The 24,321-nt window shown below is 49.9% G+C and overlaps 1 protein-coding gene across 1 annotated transcript in view; it reads right to left on the reverse strand.

Moving 5' to 3' along the window:
* The window catches only part of RPH3AL (rabphilin 3A like (without C2 domains)), a 39,153-nt gene extending 15,224 nt beyond the window's left edge, over positions 1-23,929 (reverse strand). Inside the window, exons 1-6 of the mRNA XM_031059830.1 lie at positions 23,871-23,929; positions 16,335-16,451; positions 14,415-14,558; positions 12,331-12,460; positions 8,103-8,189; positions 336-486 (exon numbers count right to left, since the gene is read on the reverse strand). Coding sequence (XP_030915690.1) covers positions 336-486; positions 8,103-8,189; positions 12,331-12,460; positions 14,415-14,558; positions 16,335-16,411 — 589 coding nt within the window. The 5' untranslated portion in view covers positions 16,412-16,451; positions 23,871-23,929. The remainder of the gene's footprint in view (positions 1-335; positions 487-8,102; positions 8,190-12,330; positions 12,461-14,414; positions 14,559-16,334; positions 16,452-23,870) is intronic.
* Positions 23,930-24,321: the final 392 nt, after the last annotated feature.

Consider the following 24,321-nt stretch of genomic DNA (forward strand, 5'->3'; position numbering starts at 1 on the left):
CAGGAGCAGCTCCTCAGGCAGCTCTCTGTTCCGTGGCTGTGTAGTGAAGGAGAAGGAATGAAAAACAGTGGGGTGAGGGCTGAAAGGAATGGAGGAGAGCAGGGCTGGACTGAAGGACAGGTACTCCAGGAGGACTGGGACTAATCTGGCCCACCAACGTGCACTTCAACATCAGTGAATCCTCCAAAAACCACGAAACTTCAACATCCATGTGGGGCACATACCACACACACCTTGTGGGACAACACCCCTAGTAGAGAACTTCCCTGACTGCTGGGAAGCAAGAGGAGAAGGCAGCTCCTTCTCCCACCTGTTTTTTGGGTGGCACAACCAACCTTTTCCCCTGGCCCAGGTGAAGGAGCGGCTGCTCCCAACGCTCTCGGGCTGGCCCTGCAGCTCCAGGGCTCTGCTGCTGCTGCTGCTCTTCAGAGGTGTGATGTACTTGGGCAGCCCTCTGTAGAACCACGCCCCAGACCTCTTCCAGACCTGCCAGAGACACAGACAGGACACCTTAAGCTGGGTTTTTACAGCAGAATGAGCTCCCCACCAAGCCGCTCGCTCTGATCCCAAATTCCTGCTCGGATTCATCTCTGTCCTCCTTCCACAGCTGAAAAATCCCAGCTGGGAGGAAGCAGCAGATGGAAGGAGGAGTAGAAGGTGATGGCAGAAGTGCTGCCTCATGCTGGACCTACAGCACAACCCCAGTGCTCGTCCCACAGAGCAATTCAGGCCAAGCCAGGTCGTGTAACGAGCTTGAAAAGCCCAGAACAAGAACTCCTCTCAAATAACCTGAACCTGCAGCAGGAAATGGACCTCGAGCACCAAACTGTAATATCTGCTGTAAGAACAGCCTCTCCTCTCCAATTTAGCTTTAATGCAGCTTATGATGAAGGCACTCTATTAGGTATATTTAATATAAAGCCTGCTGTAAGCCAGGGGAAGGGAGAAGGGTGGCAGCTCAGACAAAGAGAAATGGCCTCTTACAAACCTAATTCTTGTGTGCCTCCCAGCAGCCTGATAATGAGCTAATGACACAGCCAGGGCAAAAATAAATTAATATAGTAAAAATATCATTTTTTACTTCTTGCACTTCTGCTCAGAGTGGAGGAGATCATCAGTGCTCCCACTCCAAGTTCCCAAAGCACTTTACACACAGTTTCATCATGATGGCAGTGGGTGCAAAGGAAGATATCTCTAATTGCAGCAATACATTTGCAACTTGCCTTTAGAGCTTAATGAAAGCAGAGGGCAGTGACAAAAGCTGACATTCAGGAGGACACCTGTAGCGACAAAATCTGACATTCAAAAAGCAGGACAGCAGCAGCACCTCTACACTGCTGGTTGCCTGGCTCCCAGAGCCACCAAGAGAGCTCACATCTCTGTGTTTGGGGTGCTGAAAGCCAAGTGCAGGTGATCTGAATGCAGAGGGGGAGCTGGGAATGTGGCTTTTAAAGAAATCCACCCAGCAGGAGGAGCAAGCGGAGCAGTGCTGTGACCCAGCACACGTGCAAGGAGGGAGGCTCGTGCATCACAGCAGGGTCTGCAAAGCAGCAGGTGAGAGCATCCCACAGCTCCTCCAACGTTCTCCTGCTGGGAAACCACCCAGCAGGAGTAACCACCCAGCAGGAGGGTGAGTCTGCCACCCAGGAAAAAAAAGCTGGGAAGCCAATTTCCCCAAGAAACTGCAAGTTGTAATTCCGCAGAGGGGGTTTGGCAGGCAGGACACCTCAGCAGCTCCTTCTGCTCTGTGCCAACAGCCAAAGTGACCCAGCCAGGCAAGGCACAGGCTGACACAGCTCCTTCTGTCCCTTCTGCTGGCACGTGGGGACTCCCAGCAGTCGGTGCAGTGTGTCAAGCAGCACATGGCAGAGCAGCACAGGGACCCTGCAGGAACAGGCTCTGCTTGCTGAGAGTCAGGAAATGCAACAGATTTTGAAGTGTGGGACAGACATCTCTGCACAGAGCTCAGGTACACGTGGCCCGTGCAGGAGCTGCAGGATGGGCAAGCCCAGGGGTCCCTGAGGAGGGCTGGAGGTTTTGGGAGCAGCTGCAACCACAGGGCACAGCAGGAGAACAGGGACAGGGTTGGGAATTGTCCCTCCCTGACACACGCTGGGATCTGGCGCACACACCTTCCCTGGATGAGCTGCTGGGGAGGAAACAGCCCTCTGGTACAGTCACTCTCTGAACAGACCTTGCAACATCTGTAATTTAATCTGAAGCACTGGAGAGACCTATTATCTTCAGGCTAGCTCCAATTTAGACACACCATAAAACCAATCAGACACAGCATGGGTGGCTGGAACAAAGGCTGGGCACCCCCAGGTTCCTCACTACCCCAAAGCAAGTCGTTACAGAAAGAGTTAATGACATAACACACCCAGCTCTGGTGTGCTAATACTACTCTAAAATTGATTCTCTGCATACATATTCCCTTTAAATTGGTGCTTCTAATAGAGTTTGGTCCCGTTATGGCAGCAGTGAAATTGTTTTGAAATCAGCTCTGAAATAGCTGCAGCAAGATGCTCTCCCCTGGATGGATTCAGTCCCTCTGCCCCTCCAGGTTTGCAGCACAGCCCATCCCAAAGGACCAGGGATCACATCCTGCTCTGCACATGGGGCACTCTGAGCATCCTTGGATCAAAACTCCATGTTTGATGTTGCTGACTGCTATTGATGGCATTTGATTGATGGCCAGACAGCAAAGTCCTTGCTTGATTTTAGATTAATACATCTGTAACAGAGCCTTAAGAATAAAATTCTTGTTCATCAGCAGGAGTTTACTCTTGCCAAGGAAGGGAGGATGCTGCTCCCACCAGCGGACATTAAGGTGGAATTTGTTCCCCACAGCAGTCTGAGTTGGGGTGGAGCTGGAATGTCACCAGGGAGAGGGACAGCCGTGGCCATGACAGACAAATGCCTTTTATAACCCTGATAATATTCCCATTAAAGCTGCATCAAGCCATCACTGCAGCTATGGAGTGACACACGCAGAAGCAGATGGGGATTTTATCGAGCATTTCCAAGAGCAGCCTGGAAATGGGACCTGACACAGAATCACTGGGCCCTGGTGAGACTCATGTTGCTGCTGCTCTGAGCACACAAGTGCTAAAACAAGCTCCTGAGCAGGGAAAACACTAGGGCTTGCTGATAAAGAGGTGGATCACAGCTGAGGGAATCACAACAAACACTTGCAGCCTCCCCAGAGTCCTCCTCACCAAACCCCTGCTTAGATCGAGTCAGAGCTCTTCAGTTTTTGGTCTGGATGTTGTTTATAAATTCTTATCTATAAAATTTTCTTTCTGCCCAGCTGAGATCTGCTCAGCAGGGCAGCCACAGGCACTCTGACCACCCCAAAGTGCCAACATCACTGCAGAAAATGGAGACCAAGAAGAAGAAGGAGAAAGGCTGGACACGCCCAAGTTCCTCCATCTTGTCTCCAAAACCCCCATACCAAAAATCCCAAAATCTACATTTTCACACTGTGATAATTTTATTATTATACTATTTAAACTTCTGTGACTTTCCAGGTCCTCGTACAAAGCTGGCAACTTGTTCCATGGGTCATAATCAAGTCTGCAGGTGCTCTGGGCTGCCTGCCAGGGTCTCTGAGCCCCCTGGCAAATCTGGACACTCAGAGGGATGTACTGAGTTCCAACACTTAGAAAAGATCTTTGCTGCAAAGCCACATTTTGCTCCACCACCTCCTGCTCGTGCCATGCAGTGTTCCCACCCTGTCGCAGACATCTTCTATGAAAAATCCTTTCCTTGGGATTTTTCCTCCTGAGAAGCTGAGAGGCCTCAGGAACAAAATGTAAACATTGATTATCTGCTGCTGTGGAATGCAACAGGTGCATCTGTGATTGGTCTCATGTGGTTGTTTCTAATTAATGGCCAATCACAGCCCAGCTGGCTCGGACAGAGAGTCCGAGACAGAGCCTTTGTTATCATTCTTTCTTATTCTATTCTTAGCCAGCCTTCTGATGAAATCCTTTCTTCTATTCTTTTAGTATAGTTTTAATGTAATATATATCATAAAATAATAAATCAAGCCTTCTGAAACATGGAGTCAGATCCTCCTCTCTTCCCTCAACCTGAGACCCCTGTGAACACGGTCACACCACCCTGCAGCCCTTTCCTTCACAGCAACCTGGGCTTGGGGAGAGGAAAACCACCCACTTGTACCCTGCCATGCTGGCACCAGCAACACCAAAAGGTGGGGAAGCAGCTTCCTGTGGCTGCAGCAAGGAAAAAGGCACCAGCAGATGCAGGACCCTGCTGGCAGGTCCTGCCTGCAGCACATCCCCACACAGCCCCCCTGTCCCAGCCCTCCAAACGCCGCTGGCAGCACGGGGAGAGAGAGAGAGAGAGCCAGAGCTCCTCAGCCTCGTTATTTGCATTCATCTGCTTTTCCATAACACAGAGATTTCCAATTACATTATTTACAGCAAGCTGCTGTCGACTCCCACATTGGGCACTTGAGGATGAAGGAAATTAAAAGGCAGTGGAATTACCATTCCCAGCTTTGTTTCTGGAATAGCAAAATCCATCGCCCCCCTGACCCCGACGTTCCTCGAGCTGCAGTGCCTGCCAGCCTTCAACCATTTATCATCCCCCTTTCAATCAGGCCTCTTTTTTTTCCCCCCTCTATTCTAGAGAACACTATTTTGAGTCTAACCACTCGCTGCCACCCCCAAAATAATATGGCAGAAGCTATTGATGAGTTCTTTCAATTGCAAACAGGTGCACATCGCTCCCATTCAATCCAGAGTCACTCAAAATAAACACCCCTCTCCATTCCTGGGGTGTTTTGCCAGGAAATCGTCATGCCAGGCAGGAATAACCCCAAGCTATGCTGCATTACACTGTTCCAAGTGGTAGGAGTGGATATTTGACAAGGGAAGCCCCGGGGGCAAAAGAGGAGGAGATGACTCTGCTCCTCCAGCACAAAAATCTTTGTGTGATAAACTGAGAAATGCAGCCATGAAAATGCTGTGTAGTGAAGGAGAAGGAATAAAAACGAAAGTGAAGCAGAGAGGGCAAATTAAAACTTTTAACACGTCCCAGGTAGCTGACACTCTTTTTCATATTCAAGGCAGTTTTAAAAAAAAGCTTTCCCCCCACCCCACTGGAACTGCTTTCATTATCCCTACAATTCTGGATGTGTCAATTCAAATGTAAATGTGCACAAATGCTTCCAAGAGGATTTAATTACAATGATAGCATCGCTCATTATGGATATATATATATAAAATATATGTATAAGGGGTAATTGAGGAAGGTGCTCTGCAGAATCTGGTGCTACCAGTCAAAATAAGGCTGTGCAGAGAGTTAAAGGGCTGGGCAGGGATGTGACACAACCCAGCAGGTCCCTTTTTCCCTTCAGGCCAGGAGGTGAGAGGCAGATTTCAGCCAGGCACAGCTAATTCAGGATGGGCAGTGCTGGTGTGCAGGGAATCCTTCCAGCTGTGGATTTACCTGCAGCTCTGCTGCCAGGCAAGCTCTGGGGCTGCCACCAGCCCCTTTGCACTGCAGGAGCTGCTCCTTCTCTGCCTTAGGACCTCATTTCCAGGGGAGTTCCACTGCAAACCCACAGCTGCAGGCAGGGATCAGCATCCCTGAGCTCCCACAGATCCTGCAGGAGCAGGAGGGAGCCAGGGGATCAGCCAGAGGTGCAGCAAGATCAAAGCAAGGCACAAGAGGAGGGGAGGAGGAAGGGAGATTCTTGCCCTCAGAATGTGAGCGTGGCTGAATTTGCTTCTACCTTTGCTAGCAGGAGCACTGAACCACAATCCACAGCATCCACGGCAATGGAAAACACCCCCAGAATCCTGGAAAAACAAAGGAGGGTTTTCCACAGCTCCCTCCGCAAACAGCTGGGACAGATGCCTCTGGAGGGATGCAGGTGAGGTCTGCTTTACTGCAGGATGCACTGCTGGTGTGGGGCTGCCTGGGGGATGTTCCCTTTGCAGACACAGCCCCTCAGCCTGCCCATCCCCTCTGCTCTGTCTGGGATGCCTGGATGCAGCCAGAATGCCGGGAATCAGCAGGCAGAGCCCATCCCTCCCCTCCCCAGAAATAAGAAGGTGCCAGAGCAGCTGGTGGCTCTGCAGCACAGCCCTCCCAGAGGAGCCTCCCAAGGGAACAGAGAGCAGCACAGGGGCTGAGGCTGGGATTCCAGAGGGATCTGTGGGCACCCAGCACTGGGCTCTGACTGGAGGAGAACTGATGTTCCCACAGCTTGTGGGGTTGGTTTTGACCCAGGCTGTGTGATGGTTTAATCACAACCAAGGCCAGCACTGCAAAACAGGGACTCTAACCCTGATCTCAACCCTGATGTGTCACTAAAGTTCTGCTGGCTCAATTCCAGCCTGCAGGGCTAAATAATAACCTGGGAAATGAGGGGATGAAGAAGTGTGGACACTGCCACAGGCTGCAGCTGTTAGCTGGTGCATGGCATGCCCAACCCCAGCAGCCTCAGATCCTGCTGGGCCACATTTATTCTGATTTACCTCAACTTCCTTGGCCAAGGTTTCTCTAATTCTCAGTTCCCAGACCCCCAAAATAAAGGCAGGGCATGTAGGAAGACACAGGGGATGGATGATTTGATGTCTGTGTGCCCTCCCTGTGACTCTCCCAACCTCCTCCTGTGCAGGGCACCAGCAGCAGCATAAATAAAAAAGGAGACAGACTTGAACCCACCTTAAAGGGAATTGGAAAATAAAGCAGAAGCTAAGGGTTGAGAGGCAAGCTGAGGCTATGATTTAGTCTAAGAAGGAAAGGTCCATCCATTTTCCTCAGGGATGCACTTTGGCTGCATCTCAGGGCTCACAGAGTGGGTGCTGAAGGTTATCACACCCTCACACTCTGGCCACACATAACACGTGCTGGACACATCAATATTCTCTGCCCACTGAGCAGGTTACTTATTATTTTTTAAGAAATAGGAAAAAACTCACAGTGGTACAGAGAGATTGAAAAAAACCCAAGAGGACAAAGGAAATAAAGCAAATTTTAGTCCCTGCGTTTCCCTGCAGAGCACAGAGAATACCTGCACCTGCCTCAGTCTCTATTTTGGGATCTCTATCTGGAATTCAAAACATCTAGATGATTCAGTGTATCAAATTGTTATCAAAATCCAGGGAGCTGGAATGCTCTCTTCCTGCCCTACCCACACTGCTGCTGATAATTTAAATTATCAGCATCCACGTACCCCTCATTTCACCTGAACATGGACTTTGTGGGTGCTCCCACACAAAAAAACATCCCTCCAATGTAAAACCTAAGCAATGCAAAGTTTCCACAACTAATTAAAGAAAAAAATTCAGCACCTCCAACAGCTGCACAAACACTCTCACTACACTTCAAAAATTGATTTAGCAGAGCACCCAGGTTACACAGCTGGGTACAGCTTGGTCTGAAATAGCTGGACTGGATTGATGCTCAAGGACCACAAGCCAAAGCCCAGAATAAATTGATGGGAACAAGTGAAAATCCATCTGTAATCACAGAACAAATTCACAGACTTCACTTCAGAGCCCTGATGCTGGGGGATGCTGGCTGGCAGACAAGAATTGAGGCAGACCATTACTTTATTTTTCTTTTTTTGCAGTGTAAAGTCAAGGATAAAGGATATAAAAATTTAGAGACCTGCATTAGAAGTCTCACACACTGGCAAGTTATGGGGATTTTGCAGGCAGGGAGGAAAACAGATTTACAGGCTGCAATTCTAGTTATTTTTAGTGGGGCAAATATTGCAGTTATGCTCCACATCTCTCAAGCTGTATTAAAAAAAAACAGTTAGTCAAGTTTGTTTGCCACAGAGTGAGGAGGGAAAGGGTGTAAGGGAACAACTTCTATATGGCCAGAGCTAGAAAAATCCCACAAAGTCAGGCTCCAAGTATGCTTTTTCCCCTTCACCCCCTCACAAAACAAAGTTGTCAGCACTGTGTGTGTTTGAGCCTGCCTGGCCTCCAGGCCAGCCTCCCAAATCCCATTTTCTGCCTTGCAAGGCCCAGGGAAGAGCCCACACATGCTGTGCACAGCTTTGGGCTGGGCAGGTGGGTGCTGCTGAGCCCCAGCTCCCCACAGCTGAGCTTTACCTCTCTCTGCTCACTGCAGATCTTGCACAGCCACAGGGGACGTTTCTGGGCTCCAACAGTTTCTATCCCACACTTGGTGCAAACTTTCTGAAACAAGGAGAGAGAAAAAAAAAGGAGAAAAAACAAAACAAAAAAAAAGAGAGGTGGTGTTAGCAGCTCCCCACAGCCCTTGGGGGAGAGAAGGTTGAGAAGCAACAGCTCTGTGTTGCTCTCCTTAACAACCTGAAGCATGGCACAAATTCCCTGTTTTTCCTGGAGAAGCACTGCCTGCAGGAAGGTGCTGCAGGGCTGTAAGGACAGGAGACAAAGGTGAACCCACAGCTCAGTCCTTGACCCCAGGGAGAGGAGAGAACTGGGCAGGGCAAACCAAACCCCATCACCCACAGGTGAATTTCCAGAGCTGCTTTTTTGTTCCCCTGAATCCCCCAGTCTCTGGTGTGGAAAGCAGCTGTAAGCAGGCACAAGTGCAAGACTGGGAGTGTTCTCCTCCCTCCTCTCACACACAAGTGTTGAATCCCACGTTTTCCCCTCCATCTCAGCACTCTCTCCTTGATCTGGGGCTGTTTAGCTGGTGGCCATGGCCATGGTTACGCACATTTCCTGAATGTCTCTGGCTCTGCACAGCCCTTTCTGCTGTCTCTGCTGGCATCCCAGGCCATTTACAACCTGAATCACCCAACATTACAGAATGAAGCTGATGCCCATCAGCCCTGGCAGCGCAGCCTGGATGAGAAATGGGATGAATCCTTTGATCCTCACAGAGGAAAAGCCACTCACAAGAGGAGAGCAAGAGCTTGCTGAGATATCCGTGGGGATTGGATGTCCCCAGATTCACACATCCCCCACACCAGGCTGCTCCTGTGCCCAGGGATGAAGGTCTCATCTTCCCCACCCCACTTCCCCATCCCATCTAATTTAAAATTCGGTCATTCTGAAGAAGGTTAAATTCCTGGATTGTACCTGCTGAAAGAATGAGTGAGAAAAGAGAAATGTTCTGGGAGGGGGCAGCAGCAGGGGTCAGAATGGAGATCTGGGTGGGTTCTTCCAGCCCCATCCCCTGCCAGGCCACACTTGTGCCCTCATCCTCATCCTCCCAGAGAGATGATGAGCAGCCTGTTGAGCCTGGAGCATCACCCCTCAGCATGGAGCTCCCCAAGCCAAGGGGCATTGGCACATTCAGTCACAGACCTCACCTAAAAAACCCCAAACTCTCCCTCCCCCTACCCAAGCCCCGAGGGAGCAGCTCAGCCTGAAACACCCTCCAAAATCCCAATCCCCACACGGATAGCACATTCAAACGCTCCCTCTAGTGGAAATTCTCAACCGATTTCACTCCCAGCCACGAATTCTGAAAAATCCCAACATCAAAACGGTGTTTTCCTCCTCCTCCCTCCTCTGCAGAGTAGCTGGGAAATCGAGCATCACTCAGAACCCCTCTGAGAAGAAGAAGACATAAAAATCAAGGGCATTAAACGCAGCCCCATTTCTCATTAAACACAAGACAAAGCACTTTCCTCTCCCACTCATCCTTCACCTTTTTACTCATGACATCAATCCCCTCTGCATTGTAAAGCACCCTGGGCTTTGTCTCACTCCTGCTATTGTTAACACATCTTTGCACACACCTTTGTCTTGCCATAATTATTTCCCAGATAATAAAAACCAATATTAAAAGAATTCTTTCCAAAGCAGCAAGTGGCACTTAGAAGTTCCATCAGAAGTGCAGAAGCTCTGTCCAGCAGCAGGGACTTGCTGAAGGTAAATGCTTTGCTGTGTTTCAGGTGCATCATTACAATTCCTGGTACTGAATTAAATGTGCTGCAATGACACGGTACCAGAGCAGTGCCTGCCAGAAAAATATGAACTTTAAAAAATCCATAATTCCCTGACAAATTGCTTATTGCACACAGCACTCCATGAGTGATGGATATCCCTGGACAAGAGGGAACAAGCAGTTCACTCTGTGCTCTGTGTTCTGGCTGTTCCCTGAGTTCACTGCACAACATTAAAAAGCAGAAGGGGACAAGCCCAGGGCACCCAGGCAGAATTGCCTTGGGCTAGCACTGAAAAGTGCAGCCAGTCTGAAAGCAGCTGCAAAATGCACCCTGGAAAAGTAGGAGCTCACTTAAATCAACCTGGATGTGAATGCTGCTGAACTGCCCAACAGACTCCAGACAAAAGGGAATTAAAAAAAAGAAGAAAAAGAAGAAGAAGAAAAAGAAAAAAAAAGAAAAAGAAGAAAAGAAAAAGAAGGAAAGAAAAAGAAGGAAAGAAAAAGAAAAGAAAAGAAAAAGAAGAAAAGAAAAAGAAAAAAGAAAAAGAAGAAAAGAAAGAGAAAAAAGAAAGAGAAAAAAGAAAGAGAAAAAAGAAAGAGAAAAAAGAAAGAGAAAAAAGAAAGAGAAAAAAGAAAGAGAAAAAAGAAAGAGAAAAAAGAAAGAGAAAAAAGAAAGAGAAAAAAGAAAGAGAAAAAAAAAAGAAAAAAAAAAAAAGAAAAAAAAAAAAAAAAAACAGCTTTTCTCTGGGGTTTTCTGGTCACAGCCCTCCTCAGGGACAGGCTCACACTGTCCCACCAGCTGAGGGTCACTCCTGCAAGGGGACAGGGCTGGGAAGTGCCTGAAGCAGCTTCTGCCTCCTCAATAGTGCTCAGGGTTCACAGGAAATTGGTTAAAAAGCCCCATGGCAACGTGACTTAGCTGGCTCCTGACAAGGTGAGGGCAGAACTGCCAGGGGAAGAAGGCAGGAACAGAGCACATCCTGTTATTCCACATGCCTGAAATACAGGAAACAGCCAAGAATCTCCTGCCTGTCACCAACCCTTTGTTGTCCACAGCGCACAGAGACCACGCTGCTCCCAGAGCTGCTCCCATCCAAACCCAACCTTCCACTCCCTGCTGCTGCTTCCTCCCACACCCCTTCCCTAAAAGCTGCTTTCCCCATGGTTTAGGAGCCAGGGGCTCCAAGATATGTGTTTCCTTCCCCAGGCACTGCCTTGGAAGGAATTTTCTGCACAATCCCAGCGATTTCTGTCACCTCCAGTGGAGGAACGTGCTCTGCATGAGGGCTGTGTCCCACAAAAGCCAGCAGGGCCACAGAAGTTTGCCCCCCGTGGTCCAACCACCAGTCCATGGTAGTTTTTACTAAAAAAATTAGTAAAAGCAGCAGGTTTTAGTCAGCAGAACCACTCCAGCACCCAGCAGGTGCCCTCACCTCTCCACAGGAGATGCACGGGCATGAAGGAACCCCCAGACATGAGTCCACAGGGAAGGTGGGCTTCAAGAGCAGGAAAAGCAGCCTCCCAGCAGAGGCAGGGTGAGGTGGTTGCCTTGGAGATCATAATCTCCACAGAAATACTGATGAACCCCTCAGCTGTGGAGCCAAGAGCAGCAGGGACCATCCCTGGGGTGCTGGAGAGCAACAACTCACACAACACAGGCACTCCCTGAGGCTCAGGGATGGAAATCTTGCACTGGTTTGGAGCTTGAGGATAGACTTGGGTCCTCCTGGAAGGTCTCAGGGCAGACCTTGCAGTGAGAGCCAGCAAATCTGTTGTGAGAATCTGTTGTGAGCTGTCTCTGGTGGCTGCACATTCCTGCCCCTTGTCCCACGCTGCAAACCCCACAAATCCCAGCTGGGAATTGCAGAGGGGGCTGGCAGAGCTCATCCCAGCTCTGAGGGCAGCTCAGGCACTTTGGGATCCTGAGGAATCTCTTACTATCACCAGGATCCTGAGGAACCTCTTGCTATCACCAGGATCATGAGGAACCTCTTGCTATCACCAAGATCCTGAATCTCTAATTATCACCAGGATCCTGAGGAACCTCTTGTTTGTTGAACCTCCTCTTCACCAGGATCCTGAATCTCTTATTATCACCAGGATCCTGAGGAATCTCTTATTATCACCAGGATCCTGAATCTCTTGTTATCACCAGGATCCTGAATCTCTTGTTATCACCAGGACCCTGAGGAATCTCTTTCTATCACCAGGATCCTGAGGAATCTCCTGTTATCACCAGGATCCTGAGGAATCTCTTATTATCACCAGGACCCTGAGGAATCTCTTGCTATCACCAGGATCCTCAATCTCTTGTTATCACCAGGCTGCCACAGCAAACTCGACGGTCTGACAGCACCAGTGACAATAAAATCAGCCTGCAGAGCTGTCCGAGGGCCTGGTGGCGTTTCCTGGAGAGTCCTGCTGCCAGGAACAGGCCTGTGTGACCAAACCCACCTTTTTGCAGTCCCGGCAGAAGACAGAGGAGCTGCCCAGCAGCCCCAGCATCTCCCCACAGAGCAGGCACTGCGAGAGGCCGTTCCCCATGGCGTTCCTCCTCATGTTCTCCAGCCTCTCCACCAGGCGCCTGCGGGCAGGAGGCACAGCACGGTCACAGCACTGCAGGGAAAGCTCCAAGTCCATACCAACTCATTTTCTTTATTACTGACATTTGGCATGCTAAAAGGACATTTCAGAAAAGTTTGCCGTAGTTTAAAGTTATTATTTCTTGTGAGGAAATCTAAATTTGAATTAGTTGAACTAGTTGAAAAAAAATTACAGAAACACTTCTAATCTACAAAATAGCAGTAAAAAGATTGCTACCTGACTGAAATTTTTTTGCATACCTTCCCAAGGGGAGTCAATATGATCTATAGGTATTCTACAGCACCCAAAGCTTGTATATGGGTCTTGAAATCTTATATTTCAATGTAGCTGGAGAAGATCTTTACACAATATACTTAAGTGGGGACATCAAAACAGCACATATCTACTTCTGTCTATGACTTGTGAATGTCTAAGTTTTATACATTGTCTTGCCCTCACACCAGGGCGAGTCAAAAAGCACTGGGAAAGGGGCAAAGGAGCTAAACCTGCCAAGCCCTCTCCATTTCCCATCTCCCTGAAGGCAGCACTGACTTGCCCACGTCCCATTAGAAGCAGGAAGGCCAGGCTAAAGGCCAAGGACCAAAATGAGCCAGACTGAAGCCATCAGACCAAAATGAGCCTGGCTGTGGCACAGGAATGGCAGTGACTGCTCCCTGCTCCCTCCCAGAGCCCATCTGGAAGACAAGAAGCACATATGCATGGACAATGTCTGCACCAGCAGGGCTGGGAGAGGGCAGGAAGGCGGGACAGGCAATTAGGATGCAGGGTGTGGGGAGCATGCAGAGCAAGGCTGCTCGGCCATGAGATCACTGCTTGGCAACCTCCAGGCCATCTGCTGAGGGGGACAGCAGCAGCCAGGCCGTTCATCAGCACCAGCAGCAGGAGGGAGTGATCCTGCCATCCATGAATCCCACTCTCATTAGTGCTAATGTCCCATCCACCAGGGCCCCTTGGAGAGCAAGGCAAGGGCTGTTTGAAAGAGGGGCTGCCGCGGTGGGGAGGTCAGGCTGCACAGCCAGAGAGAGCCATCATTAGTGGATTTATGATCCTCGACTTGGACTCCGGCACAAAAGAGCTCCTGGGAGTGAACAAAAGGCATTTCAGAGAATGCCTGACCACAGGAGCTGCAAGGGGAGCACTTGCTGCAGCTCCAGCAGCAAGCACACAGGAGCAGGCAGGCCCTCAGGGTCACTGGGATCTCCCATTTATCACAAAAACACACTGCCACTTCTCGTTAGCCCTCACTAACGAGCTCAGCACAGAGAAGCAGAGAAGCTCAGCCTGCTGGACTGGGGCTGGGAGTGCCTGGGATTTCTGTCTCATGAACACAAACATTGCTGGGAAATGCTGCAGGGCTGCCCAGCTCCCTGCCTCTGAAGGCAGGATGATCACACACAGAGCCCAGGCCAGACCTCCAGCAGGACTGACAGCAAATGGGAACCTGCAGCAGCAAAAGGATGCCTGCAAATTAAATAACTGAAGCTAGCAAACCTCATCCAGAGGGCTCAGCCAACTAGAACATAAACTCATTCTCTGCTCCAGGCAAAATCCCAGGGGCCTGGTGCGGACAAGGGACAACCTGATTGCACTGCTAGCAGTGATCCTGAGCCATCCATGCCCTGGGCACAGCCCAGCCTCTCCCAGAGCCCCTGCCTCACCCAGCACCACCTGCATTTCCCAGGGACTGTGTCAGGGCTGCACCCTCAGCAGCCCCCAAGGCTCAAAGCATGACAAGACTTCAGCGAGAAGGAAAACACGACGCCCTCCCCAGCAATCATCACCTCCAAACAAGCAGCTTGGGAGGGGAAAATCACTGAGCTAAGGGACGCTGTGAGGGATGGAGGCTGAGCTCAGGCAGCTGGGAGAGCCACTCCTGCCTGGGCTGGCCGTTTCTGGGGAGGGAAGGAGGGAAGGGGGCAGGAACGGGGCCGTACCCGACGCGCTGCTGCTCCGCCACGTCCAGCTGCTCTGCCTTGCGGATGACTCCCAGGATGAGCTCAAGCTCCTGGGGGCTCAGAGCCTGCATCTTCCTCTGCTTCTCAGTCTGGAATGTGTGCACTGACCAGCCCGTCTGGAGCCTGTGGGAGGGGGTGGAGGGCAGCACTCAGCTGCAGAGGGAAGCACAAAGCCCCTGCCCTGCCCTGGAGGATGGTTGGGGTGGACGGAGAACAGAGAAATCTGGAGCCAGGTCATGGAAATTGGGGTTTATTGTAAAGGGTGTGGGTGCAGGGCACTGCTGGGAGCTGCCAGCTCAGAGCAGGCCCCAAAGATGGACAGAGAGGTAAAGAGAGAGTAGGCAAGAGCATGGTGAAGAGAAAATGAGAGAGCGAGGTTCCCCTTACAATACCATAAATCTTCTGTGCTGAATATTCTAATTCTCACTAGCCAATCTAATATAAGGTACAAATCCTATAGTCTTTACATACAGCCTATAAGAATCATTACATTACCATACTGTGTTATATTTTAAACCCTAAAACCTACTCTTTGGACCCCTTCTGCCAAGCCTAAAAACTACTCTTTGGAACCCCTAAAAACTCCTCTTTGGGCCCCTTCTGCCAAGCTAGTAGGGTCTGCTCTGCCCCTTGGACCTGTCTGCAAGCAGAGGGTATTGTTCCATCAAAAGGGGATGACCTTCAGCTACCACATCATTGATTTCCAGTTGCTCAGTAACTGAGGTATCTCAAAGCTTGCTTTCATTTCCATCTTGTTTCTATAATCTCAAAATCTTGTTTCTATATTTCCATCCGTTTCTATATTCTCAAAATCTTTTGCCAGGCAATCATATTTCTAAGGCTTTCCTGTTTCATCTTCCCCTGCCCTGCCCCACAGCCCAGGCACGCAGACCCACGGCCTAAATCCCAAAGCTCCTCTCACTGAGCACATTTCCACAGCAGCACTGAGTGCTGTGCTGCCTCTCCCTGCCCTCTGCCCTCCCTTTCTGCTCCTGTTTGTGTTTTTCTAAGCCCCTGTTCCTGTCTGTCCATAAAGCAGCAGCACCCTGTCCTGCGGATCCCCTCACAGGGATGGCTGCTGGTGCCAGGCACCACAAATGCCAAGAGCAAACTCCCAAACACAGCAATCACCTCCTCCCTGCAGGATCCCACATCCCCAGTGCCCTCAGTTCAAGCACACAAACCTCTGGGCTCGCCTAGAAACACAAATTTTGGCACCATCCTCCCTTGGTCTGGCCCAGGTTCACACGAGGACTCCAGCAAAGCCCGTGTGCCTCACATGCAGCAGCTGATGCTTCTCCTTGGCTCACTTGGCAACAGGCAGGAGCTTTCCCAGCTCAATTAATTAATTACCATTCAGGAGGGGTTTGGAGGTCACTGGATACACTTATGGCTGCAAGGAGGATGCACTGCTGGGCACCACTGCCTTGCTGAGGCTTTCTGCAGGCTGGGGAGGTGGCAGTGGGGTGCTCAGCCAGGCAGCCCCCTCAGACCATGGGGTGTTCCCCTATTTTCTAACACTCTGCAGCAGCAGCTGAGCCCAGGGGTTCAGGAAAAGGCAGAGGTGGCACAGTCCCAGCTGCCAGGGAATGAAAACACCCAAGAAAAATGCACTTCTAGAGCTTGACTCATCCCCATCCTTTTAGTCCTTAGGTTGTGCAGTAATTTTAACTTTGGGGGAAAACGAGAACTAATGACAAGTTCCTAAAACAAAAGGGTGCTGGCAGCTGGGGGATGCCATCAATTTTATTTAGGATGCTCCAGCCCTTCCTTTCACCCAGGGAAGAGCTGTGGGATGGACTCCCAGGGGTGCAGGATGAGGCCAAGAGCCCAGAGACACCAGGAAAGCTGTGAGGGCAGAGCTGAGGGGGAAAAGGAAAAGGGAAAAGGGAAACTCACTTGGCTCTCAGGGCCAGCTGCCGGTCGTTGGGGCAAACCCAGGGGCCCGAACCACTGCCAAAAATCATGTCAGCCATGGCCCCAGCCTGGGCAGGGGTGGGGTGGCAGGAGTCACACCTGGAAGAAGCAAACAGAGCTGATCTGCCAGCACCACACACAGTGGGAACAGCCAGACTCTCACCCACAGACAGTGATAAAAACATCCCATCACCCTCATAAAACAGAAGCTAATAAATACTTTCAGATACCTTGAAGGCAAGGCTGGAAGTTTAGATTTTATGGTATACTCTGGAAAAAGAAAAAAAAAAAGCCAGACACTCTTTTGTCAGTCCTGATTTTTCATTTCAAACTAGAGAAAAGCCTTGTCTGTAAAAATAATCCCTGCCTCCCCACCTCTAGAGCCCCAGAGCTGCAGTTCTGACAGAGAAAGCCACTCCAAAGGACACAAAGAAGCTACAGTTGCCTTTTTTTAACCTCTTAATGGGGTAACAAACAAAAACCCACGCAACAATCAGCATGAATAGTGGCAACTCATTTCCTTCATTAAAACTGCCTCCATAATAGCCTGATATTTATAACTCCAGCCTACAACAGCAGCTTGTTTGCATCCTCTGATGCTCAAGACAGCACCTCTTGCAGCAGATCTCCTGCTGTGGCTCCTGTCCCTGGCATGGTCACATCAGTGCTCAGTGAAAATCCCTCTGAACTGATCAGGAAAGGCAGCAAGAACCAACTTCCAGATGCTCATGGGAGAAACATCCCCCAAAGAGACTCTGCAGCTGAGCAGTTCTGAGTCCTCCCAGTAGCTCAGATGAATGGAAAGCACCAAGGGACAGGCACAGCCAAAGGATTTCAATGGATGCTGAACTAGGCTTGATGTACTGAGCTTTTAACCAGCTGGATTTGCTCTCCAGCAGAGCGAGTGTCTCACAAGCCCTAATGCATAAATTCCCAGGTATTAATGCTTGTCCCCAGCACAGACACTTGCCAGCTTTGAAACCACACCTGCTGGGCAGAGATAAGGTGTTTAATGCTGGCTGGCAAGCAGGAATCAGATCCAATGGCAGGCCAGGTGTATTCACCTGCCAGCTGAGCTGGAGTTCCCAAGCAAACTCTGTTTTTTCCAGCCTCACTCCCCAGTGGTGCTGCAGCCACCCCTGCTATCTGCTGCTGCCACACTGAGCTCTGTGTGCTGTGCCAGGCACAGCCTGGTGGCCTTGGCCCCCTCACACAGAGCTTGAGCACATCAAACCCTCCCTGCTGTGCTGAGCTCACACATCCCCCAGCACAGAAACACCAGAGAACTGCCAGCTCCCTCCTGCCAAACCCCACCCCAGCCCCCAGAGCCAAAATGAAGCAGTTCCCTCCTCTCTGGACATCCCATTTTCTGGGCAGAGACCGAAAGTGCAGTGCTTGCAACAGGCAGGAGGGAAGAGGGGAAACTCCACAGAGATTTCTTTCAGTGCAAGGGGAAATGTGTGTAAAGAAAGGCGGAGGCTCAGCACAGTCTGAAGCATGGGGGAGATGGGAAAGCTGCAGGAAGCAGTGCTGAGGCAGGAAGGACAGACAGGAATGTCACACAGGATTTTTTAAATTAGTCAAAATGATGGCTTTTGAAAGAGAAGAAAACCTTGAACCCTGGCACTGCTCTCCCCACTCTGCTCTGTGCCACACACCGGGTTTGCATTTCCAACCAGCCCCAGAACACCTCCTGCTCTTTTAATCTTCCTGATAATCTCCAGCCAGGAGAGAACACCAAGAACACCTTCCCCACTCCCATCCCACAGTGCTCACACCCAGGGGAGCAATCAGGCATGAACAGCACAAGAACACAGAGGCTCCCACCCTCAGGCCTGAGTTAGAAGCAGAGAAAAGCTACAATTGCACACAGAATGGCTGACCTGGGATTTTCCAGAGATTTCCCAAGCCTGTGATGTGTGGTTACAGGATTATATGCATATGTAGCCCCCCACACAAGTGCATATATTAAATTACTCCTCAGCTGCACCACAAATTCCTCCCTCCCACTCGTGAGCACCTGAAGAACAGCACAGCCCACACTCTGTGTCCATGCAGGGTGTGGGTGCCTGGGGGGGTCTTTGGAATAAAATCTGGAGCTGGAGATGAACCCCAGAGCACAGCCAGGGCAGAGGAGTTGGCTTTGCCAGCAGCTCTCAGGGTGGGAAGCTGTGCTGGAAGCATCTGCCCCTCCTCAGCAGAGCTTTATCTGCTCCACCAGAGCTGGAGGCGAGTCAGAACAGAGCACACGAGCTGAGCATTTTTCTCAGGAGAGGCTTAAAGGCATTCTCCAGCCTCAGAGCACAGTGAGCTCTGCTCAGCCTGACTGAACAAAAACAAGCAATGTCATGGTCCTTTGCCTCTTGTTACTCAGCATAAGCTCCCTGTCCTCCCCCTTCCCTGAGCGGCATCTGCAAAGAGAGAAGGCAAACAAAACACAGCCTAAAGAGCCACCAGGTCCCAAAAGAGTCTTCAGAGAGATTATTCCCTGAAATATTTACAGGATGTGCCATCTCCTCTGATGGGAATTGCTGGTTTTCCACTTTTGCCTCTGGAAAAAGCCTGGTGGGGACACAGCTTGAGGAAGGAGACAGGAATGGGACTGCAGGGCATGGTCTGCTGGGGGAAAAGCAGGGCTGGAGGGAAAGAAGTGTCACTCATGGGTGTGGGAGTGATGCCAGAGGAGTGGAAGGCGTGGACCATCTTCTCTCTTATCTCAGTACAGGACAAGAAGTGCAGGGAAATCAGAAACACCCAGATAGCAAAACCACGCCAGCCTGGAGAGTCGTTTCCCTGGGCTGTGGTGAAATATCCCCCTCCTGCAGTCTTGCATTTTCTCTCCAAAACACTCCAGTTAGCACCAAGCCATCCCCTCCCTGCCCTCCTCTTCTCTACTGGTGAGAGAGCAAGAGAAACCCAGAGCTCCTGGCCCTGCTCACAGGGTGACAGCAAAGCATGAGCCCTTTGTGGCACAGAAAAACCTCCCACTCCAGGCTTTGCTTCTCGCCTAAAATCAGAATTAAAAGGGGGAGCTCTTACCAATATTCTGTGACCTGCTTTAAAACCACTCCACCTGTTCATTCCTTTCCTGTGATGGAGGAAGTCATGTGAGACAAAACCTCATTAAATCTGGGTCCACCTGGCTGCCCTTGGCACAGCAGCGCCCTGCGGGGCTGCCCCTTCCTGCGGGGCATCCAGGAGGATGCAGAGCTGAGCACATCCCTGCCTGCAGCTCTGACGGGGCTCTGTCTCTGCTGCCACCATGATAAGAGTTGTACTCTGGCAACCAGAACTCAGAACATGATTTCAATCTGGGAGGGAGAAGCCTTCCAGTGAGGGAAGCAGTGGCAGGCAGACACAGCCCTTGGACATGATGCTCTTCAAAGAATTCCTGAGAAGGAATCCAGGTTTTTTCAGCAGAACATCAACATGAGCAGGATGAATTTTACCTCAATAACAGCACAGACACAGCAGGTCGTACCTGCCACCTCACCAGCTGCCAGAGCAGGTGCTTAAGGAAGAATATAACAGGAATATAACAGAATATAACAGCACAACACAGCAATCCTTCCCCAGAACACCCTCCCAGCCTCCAGGGATCCCTGGATCATGCCCTGCCTGACCCAGCCTGCAGCTCTATTTAACACCCTCAGCATTTCCCTGTCCCAAATTTACCACCCTGCTTTTCCAGCATCAAGTCCCTTCCCCACTCTTCCACCTCAGACATCTTGACTTCACCAAAGTTAAAACTCAAGGGTTTTACTGACATTCATGGCACAAAAACCTCCTCACGCAAACAGCAAAAAATTCCTACACAGGCCCAAGAGAAGGCCTCGAGTCAGCTTCCATTTGCCTGCCTATTTCAGCTGAGCAGCTCGTGTCTAGATTAATTTGTTTTCATTGCAAATTAATTAGACGACTTTTTTTTTTTAATATTTCATTTTACAAAAATCAAAATGAAGCAGTTGGCTGGAGCCAAGCTCCCAATTCCCAAGCTGTGTAATTACCTCACCTGCTCCCAGGGCATCACCTCCCCCAGGATTCCCAGGTTTTCCCTCCAAGAAATCAGTGTTGTGAAAAATGCTTATTACTTGTGTTAAAATTTCAGAAGTATATATAATATATACACATAGTATATGTGTATACTATATACTATATTATACTTTACTATATTTTTATGTATTTTTATAGTATATTTTATATATTTCTATATTTTTATAATATATGTATATACTATATATTATATTTTACTATATTTTAATGTATTTTTATATTATATTATAGTATATTTATAGTATAAAAATAGTAATAAAAATTAGAGCAATAAGAATTTGGACAATCAGAGTCAGGACAATAAAGGACAATAAAAAAGTAAAGAAGTATGAATGATGTTTTCTTCAAAAAAGCATGTCTGCTAACACAGAATTAACTTTTAAAAGTAATAGTTTGTTGTATATTCATATATTTCACACATGATGTAAACATTCTTTTTAAACTAAGGAGTTTTTTGTTTATTGTCAACTTCCCCCCCTTCATCTTGTAAATTATGATTTGGCTCTCTCTGAAAGGAGGTAGGAGTTTGGTTCTTCTCAATAAGGAAGTAATAATTTTTCTCATTGGGATTTTAGTATCTTCTTGTTGTTATCTCTGTATGAAGAATTTCTTGATTACCTTATCCATTCCTTGAGCTAGTTAGAAAAGTATCTTACATCTCACAGTTTCTATTTTACTATGATGTTAATTATAACATGTTATTATGTTATGTTTAATTTTATAGCCTAAAACTAAATTTAACACACTACTTAAAAGGATTAACACAGCATAACTTTCTAACACAACCTATATAATATTCATGTTAATATTTGCAAAAAGCCAATCACACAATGCACATTTTTCACAGTGAAATCACCTCCTGCTCTGCAGCCAGACCCCATTATCCCAGGGAAACCTTGGCAACCCAGGAGTGTTTGCTGGTGTTGCCATGACACAAATGAGGGGCAGGGGTTGATAAGGTTAACCCAGCCCACCAGCAGGAAGGTTATTGCTGCAGCCACCACTCTTCCCCTTGCTTTAAAGGCCCCCAGCTGTATTTCAGAGCTGGTTTGAAGTGCCAGGAGACCCCTCGGGGCTGTAGGAAATGCAAAGTTGGCTTGGGAGCCAGAGCAAGGCTGAATCAGGGTTTTTGAGAAGTTTTTCTCACACCTGAAGCACTTTGAGCTGCTCATTCACACCCACATCCAGCAGTTCCACAGCTCCTTCATCAGGAGCCTGCTGTGGGCACCAATAAAATGCTGGAAAATGATTTTATAAGGGCTAAGCAGAGCCAGGAGATCCCCAGCAGCTCTCTCAGGCAGAGACACACCTGGGCATGGCTGAGGAGCAGTGTTTTGGCATTCCTTACAAACCCCAGCAGCAGATGCAGAGCCAGGAGACACAGAGAATCCAACAGGATCAGAGCTGACAAAGGGAATGCAATGGGATCAGAGCTGACTTGCAGCTTGGGCCAAAACACTGTCCAAATAAACACCACTAAGCTTTGCCAAGCTTGGAGGGAACAACTTAAGGACCCAATCAGACAGACTTTCCCCATGAAAGCTCAATCTCAGCAGCATCAGTGCCAGCAAAATGGGGACAACCTCATTCAGATCCTCATTCTGGCTGGCCCAGCCCAAATCAAGCACCAGCTGAGAGGTGTCCTCGTGGTGAAAGGCCAAGCTGGTAAAGAAGTGGGTGAGGATGAGGTTTGGGGGGGAAAACCAAGAAGTTTCCTCTCCACTACAGCTGCTTCCCAATCCCAGCAGCAGCAACAAGAAGCCAAACTGCTTTTAAGATGCAGCTTATAAAGAGTTTTTAAAATACAATGCCCTGGAGGTCCATGCCAGTCCTGTGAGTGGGAAGATAAAATCAGCTGGACAGGAAAGCTGACATCCAGCACCAAATATTCCTTATTAACGAGAGGCACTTGGTAGTGTGGCTACCTGAGATACGATGAGCTTAAAAAAACAAAACAAAAACAAAAAAGCAAACAGGTTTTGCCAAAGCAAAGCAGCCTCCAGGTGCCCCAGCACCCCCTGATGCTGGGGAGGAAAGCCAGCACTGTTCCACCTGCCAAGGTGTATCTTTATTTATCAGACTTTGGACCCATTTCCTCCTGATCCCCAGCCAGGCAGGTGCCTTATGCAGAGTGAATAATTCATGAAGACAGCAGGCTCTTTCTGACTCGCGTTCGGGGCAGGTTGATCTGGCCTGGGAGAAGCAAATTAGCATCTAAATGGCCAATTAGAGAAACTCATTTCACTATTCTGATATGCTAAAAAGCTCCGGCTGGAGGCTGGCAGTGTGGCACCTCCCAGCCTCCAGAGAAGCATCAGGTTTCTTAGAAAGAATGGGACAGAGGGAAGCGCTGAGCACAGGCCAGCTTTGTCCAGGAATCCCGTGCAGAAGAGGAGCCTCATTCATGCCAGGCTGTTCCACGGGTAAACTCCAGTGAACCAGGAAAAGAACAGCTCCTGGCCGTGGAGAAACTCTGCTGAGCAGCCAGGCCTTCCCAAAAACTCCCTGTCCTCCGAGCCACAGGCCTGCTGGCACATCTGGGGGATGGAAAAGCTTTTCTCGGCATCGTTAAGGTATAAAACTGGTTTTAGGCACCTTTTAAACAGAACCACAAACGAGGCCACTGCGAGGCTTTTATCACCCTGACATCGTTGCTATGAGCAGAAAGCAAGCTGTGGACTTTGACCAGGTGCTGGAGAGCACCTGAGCCAACCTGCAGCACCCCAAAAACCCCGAGGGTGGGCACAGCACGTCGCTGTCACCTGCACATCCAACCTTAATAACCCTCTCCACCCCATCCTATTCCCAGTTCTATCTAACAATCTCAAGAACGCCCCTAACACCATCACAAGCACAGTCAGAACTTCCTTCCTAATCAGCTTAATCCCCATAACAACCCACATTTACTCAGGAACAGTAAGCCTAACTTCCTTCTGAGAATGAAAATTCATTACAAACTTCAAAATTCCCATCACCTTAAAAACAGACTTCTACTCACTCACCTTCTTCCCCATCGCACTATTGGTGTGGTATCACCAAAAACCCAGGACAATGCACCCTCCCAGCTCCCCAAAGCAGGACGTGGGGGTGACTTTTCCACACATCGCTTTCACCTTTCCCTCGTTTCCCTGCACACCTTTACCACTCACAGTTAATTCCCTTCAGAGCCCGAATTCCCACCCAAATTCCCAGAAGGGCCGGGGGTGGGAAGGCACCTGCGGAGCTCCTCCAGCCCAGCCGCAGGTCAGGCTCGCAGGACACATCCCGGCCATCTCCCAGCTGCTCCCGGAGCCTTTCAGGGACCTCTGCCCGGGCTCTGAGCCCCTCCAGGCTGTTCCCCTTCCCAGAACCCACAAACCCCGGGCACGCCGCTTTTCCTCCCGGTGCCGGGCGCTGGATCCCGGCTCAAACTCCGCCCAAACTGAGCCGAGTTAAGCCGGGCTGAGCCGCTCCCCCCGCACCCACCTGCGCTCCGGCCTCGCTCGCGGTCGCTCCCGGAGCCGCTGCCCCGGCGGGACGAGGCGGAAACGGAGCCGCACCTGCGCCCGCCCCCGCCCGCCCTCCGCGCGTCCCCTGCTGGTGTCCGGAGCGGCCACCGAGCGGCCCCGAGCGGCCTGGGCTCCGCCGCATGTGCTGGGAGAGGCTGGAGGGAAGGGGGTACAGCCAGATGTGCTGGGAGAGGCTGGAGGGAAGGGGGTACAGCCAGATGTGCTGGGAGAGGCTGGAGGGATGTGGGCACTGCCAGATGCGGATAGGGAGGATCTGGAGGGGATGTGGGCACTGCCAGATGTGCCCCAGGACCTGTGTGAGGCTCCAGGCATTGCCAAATGTTCACCAGGAGCAGAAGAGGGCTGTGGGCACAGCCAGATGTGAACCAGGTTAGGCTAAGGGGGATGTGGGCACAGCCAGATGTGCC

The sequence above is a fragment of the Geospiza fortis genome, unplaced genomic scaffold (assembly GCF_000277835.1).
Source record: "Geospiza fortis unplaced genomic scaffold, GeoFor_1.0 scaffold538, whole genome shotgun sequence".
NCBI classification, from domain to species: Eukaryota; Metazoa; Chordata; class Aves; order Passeriformes; family Thraupidae; genus Geospiza; species Geospiza fortis.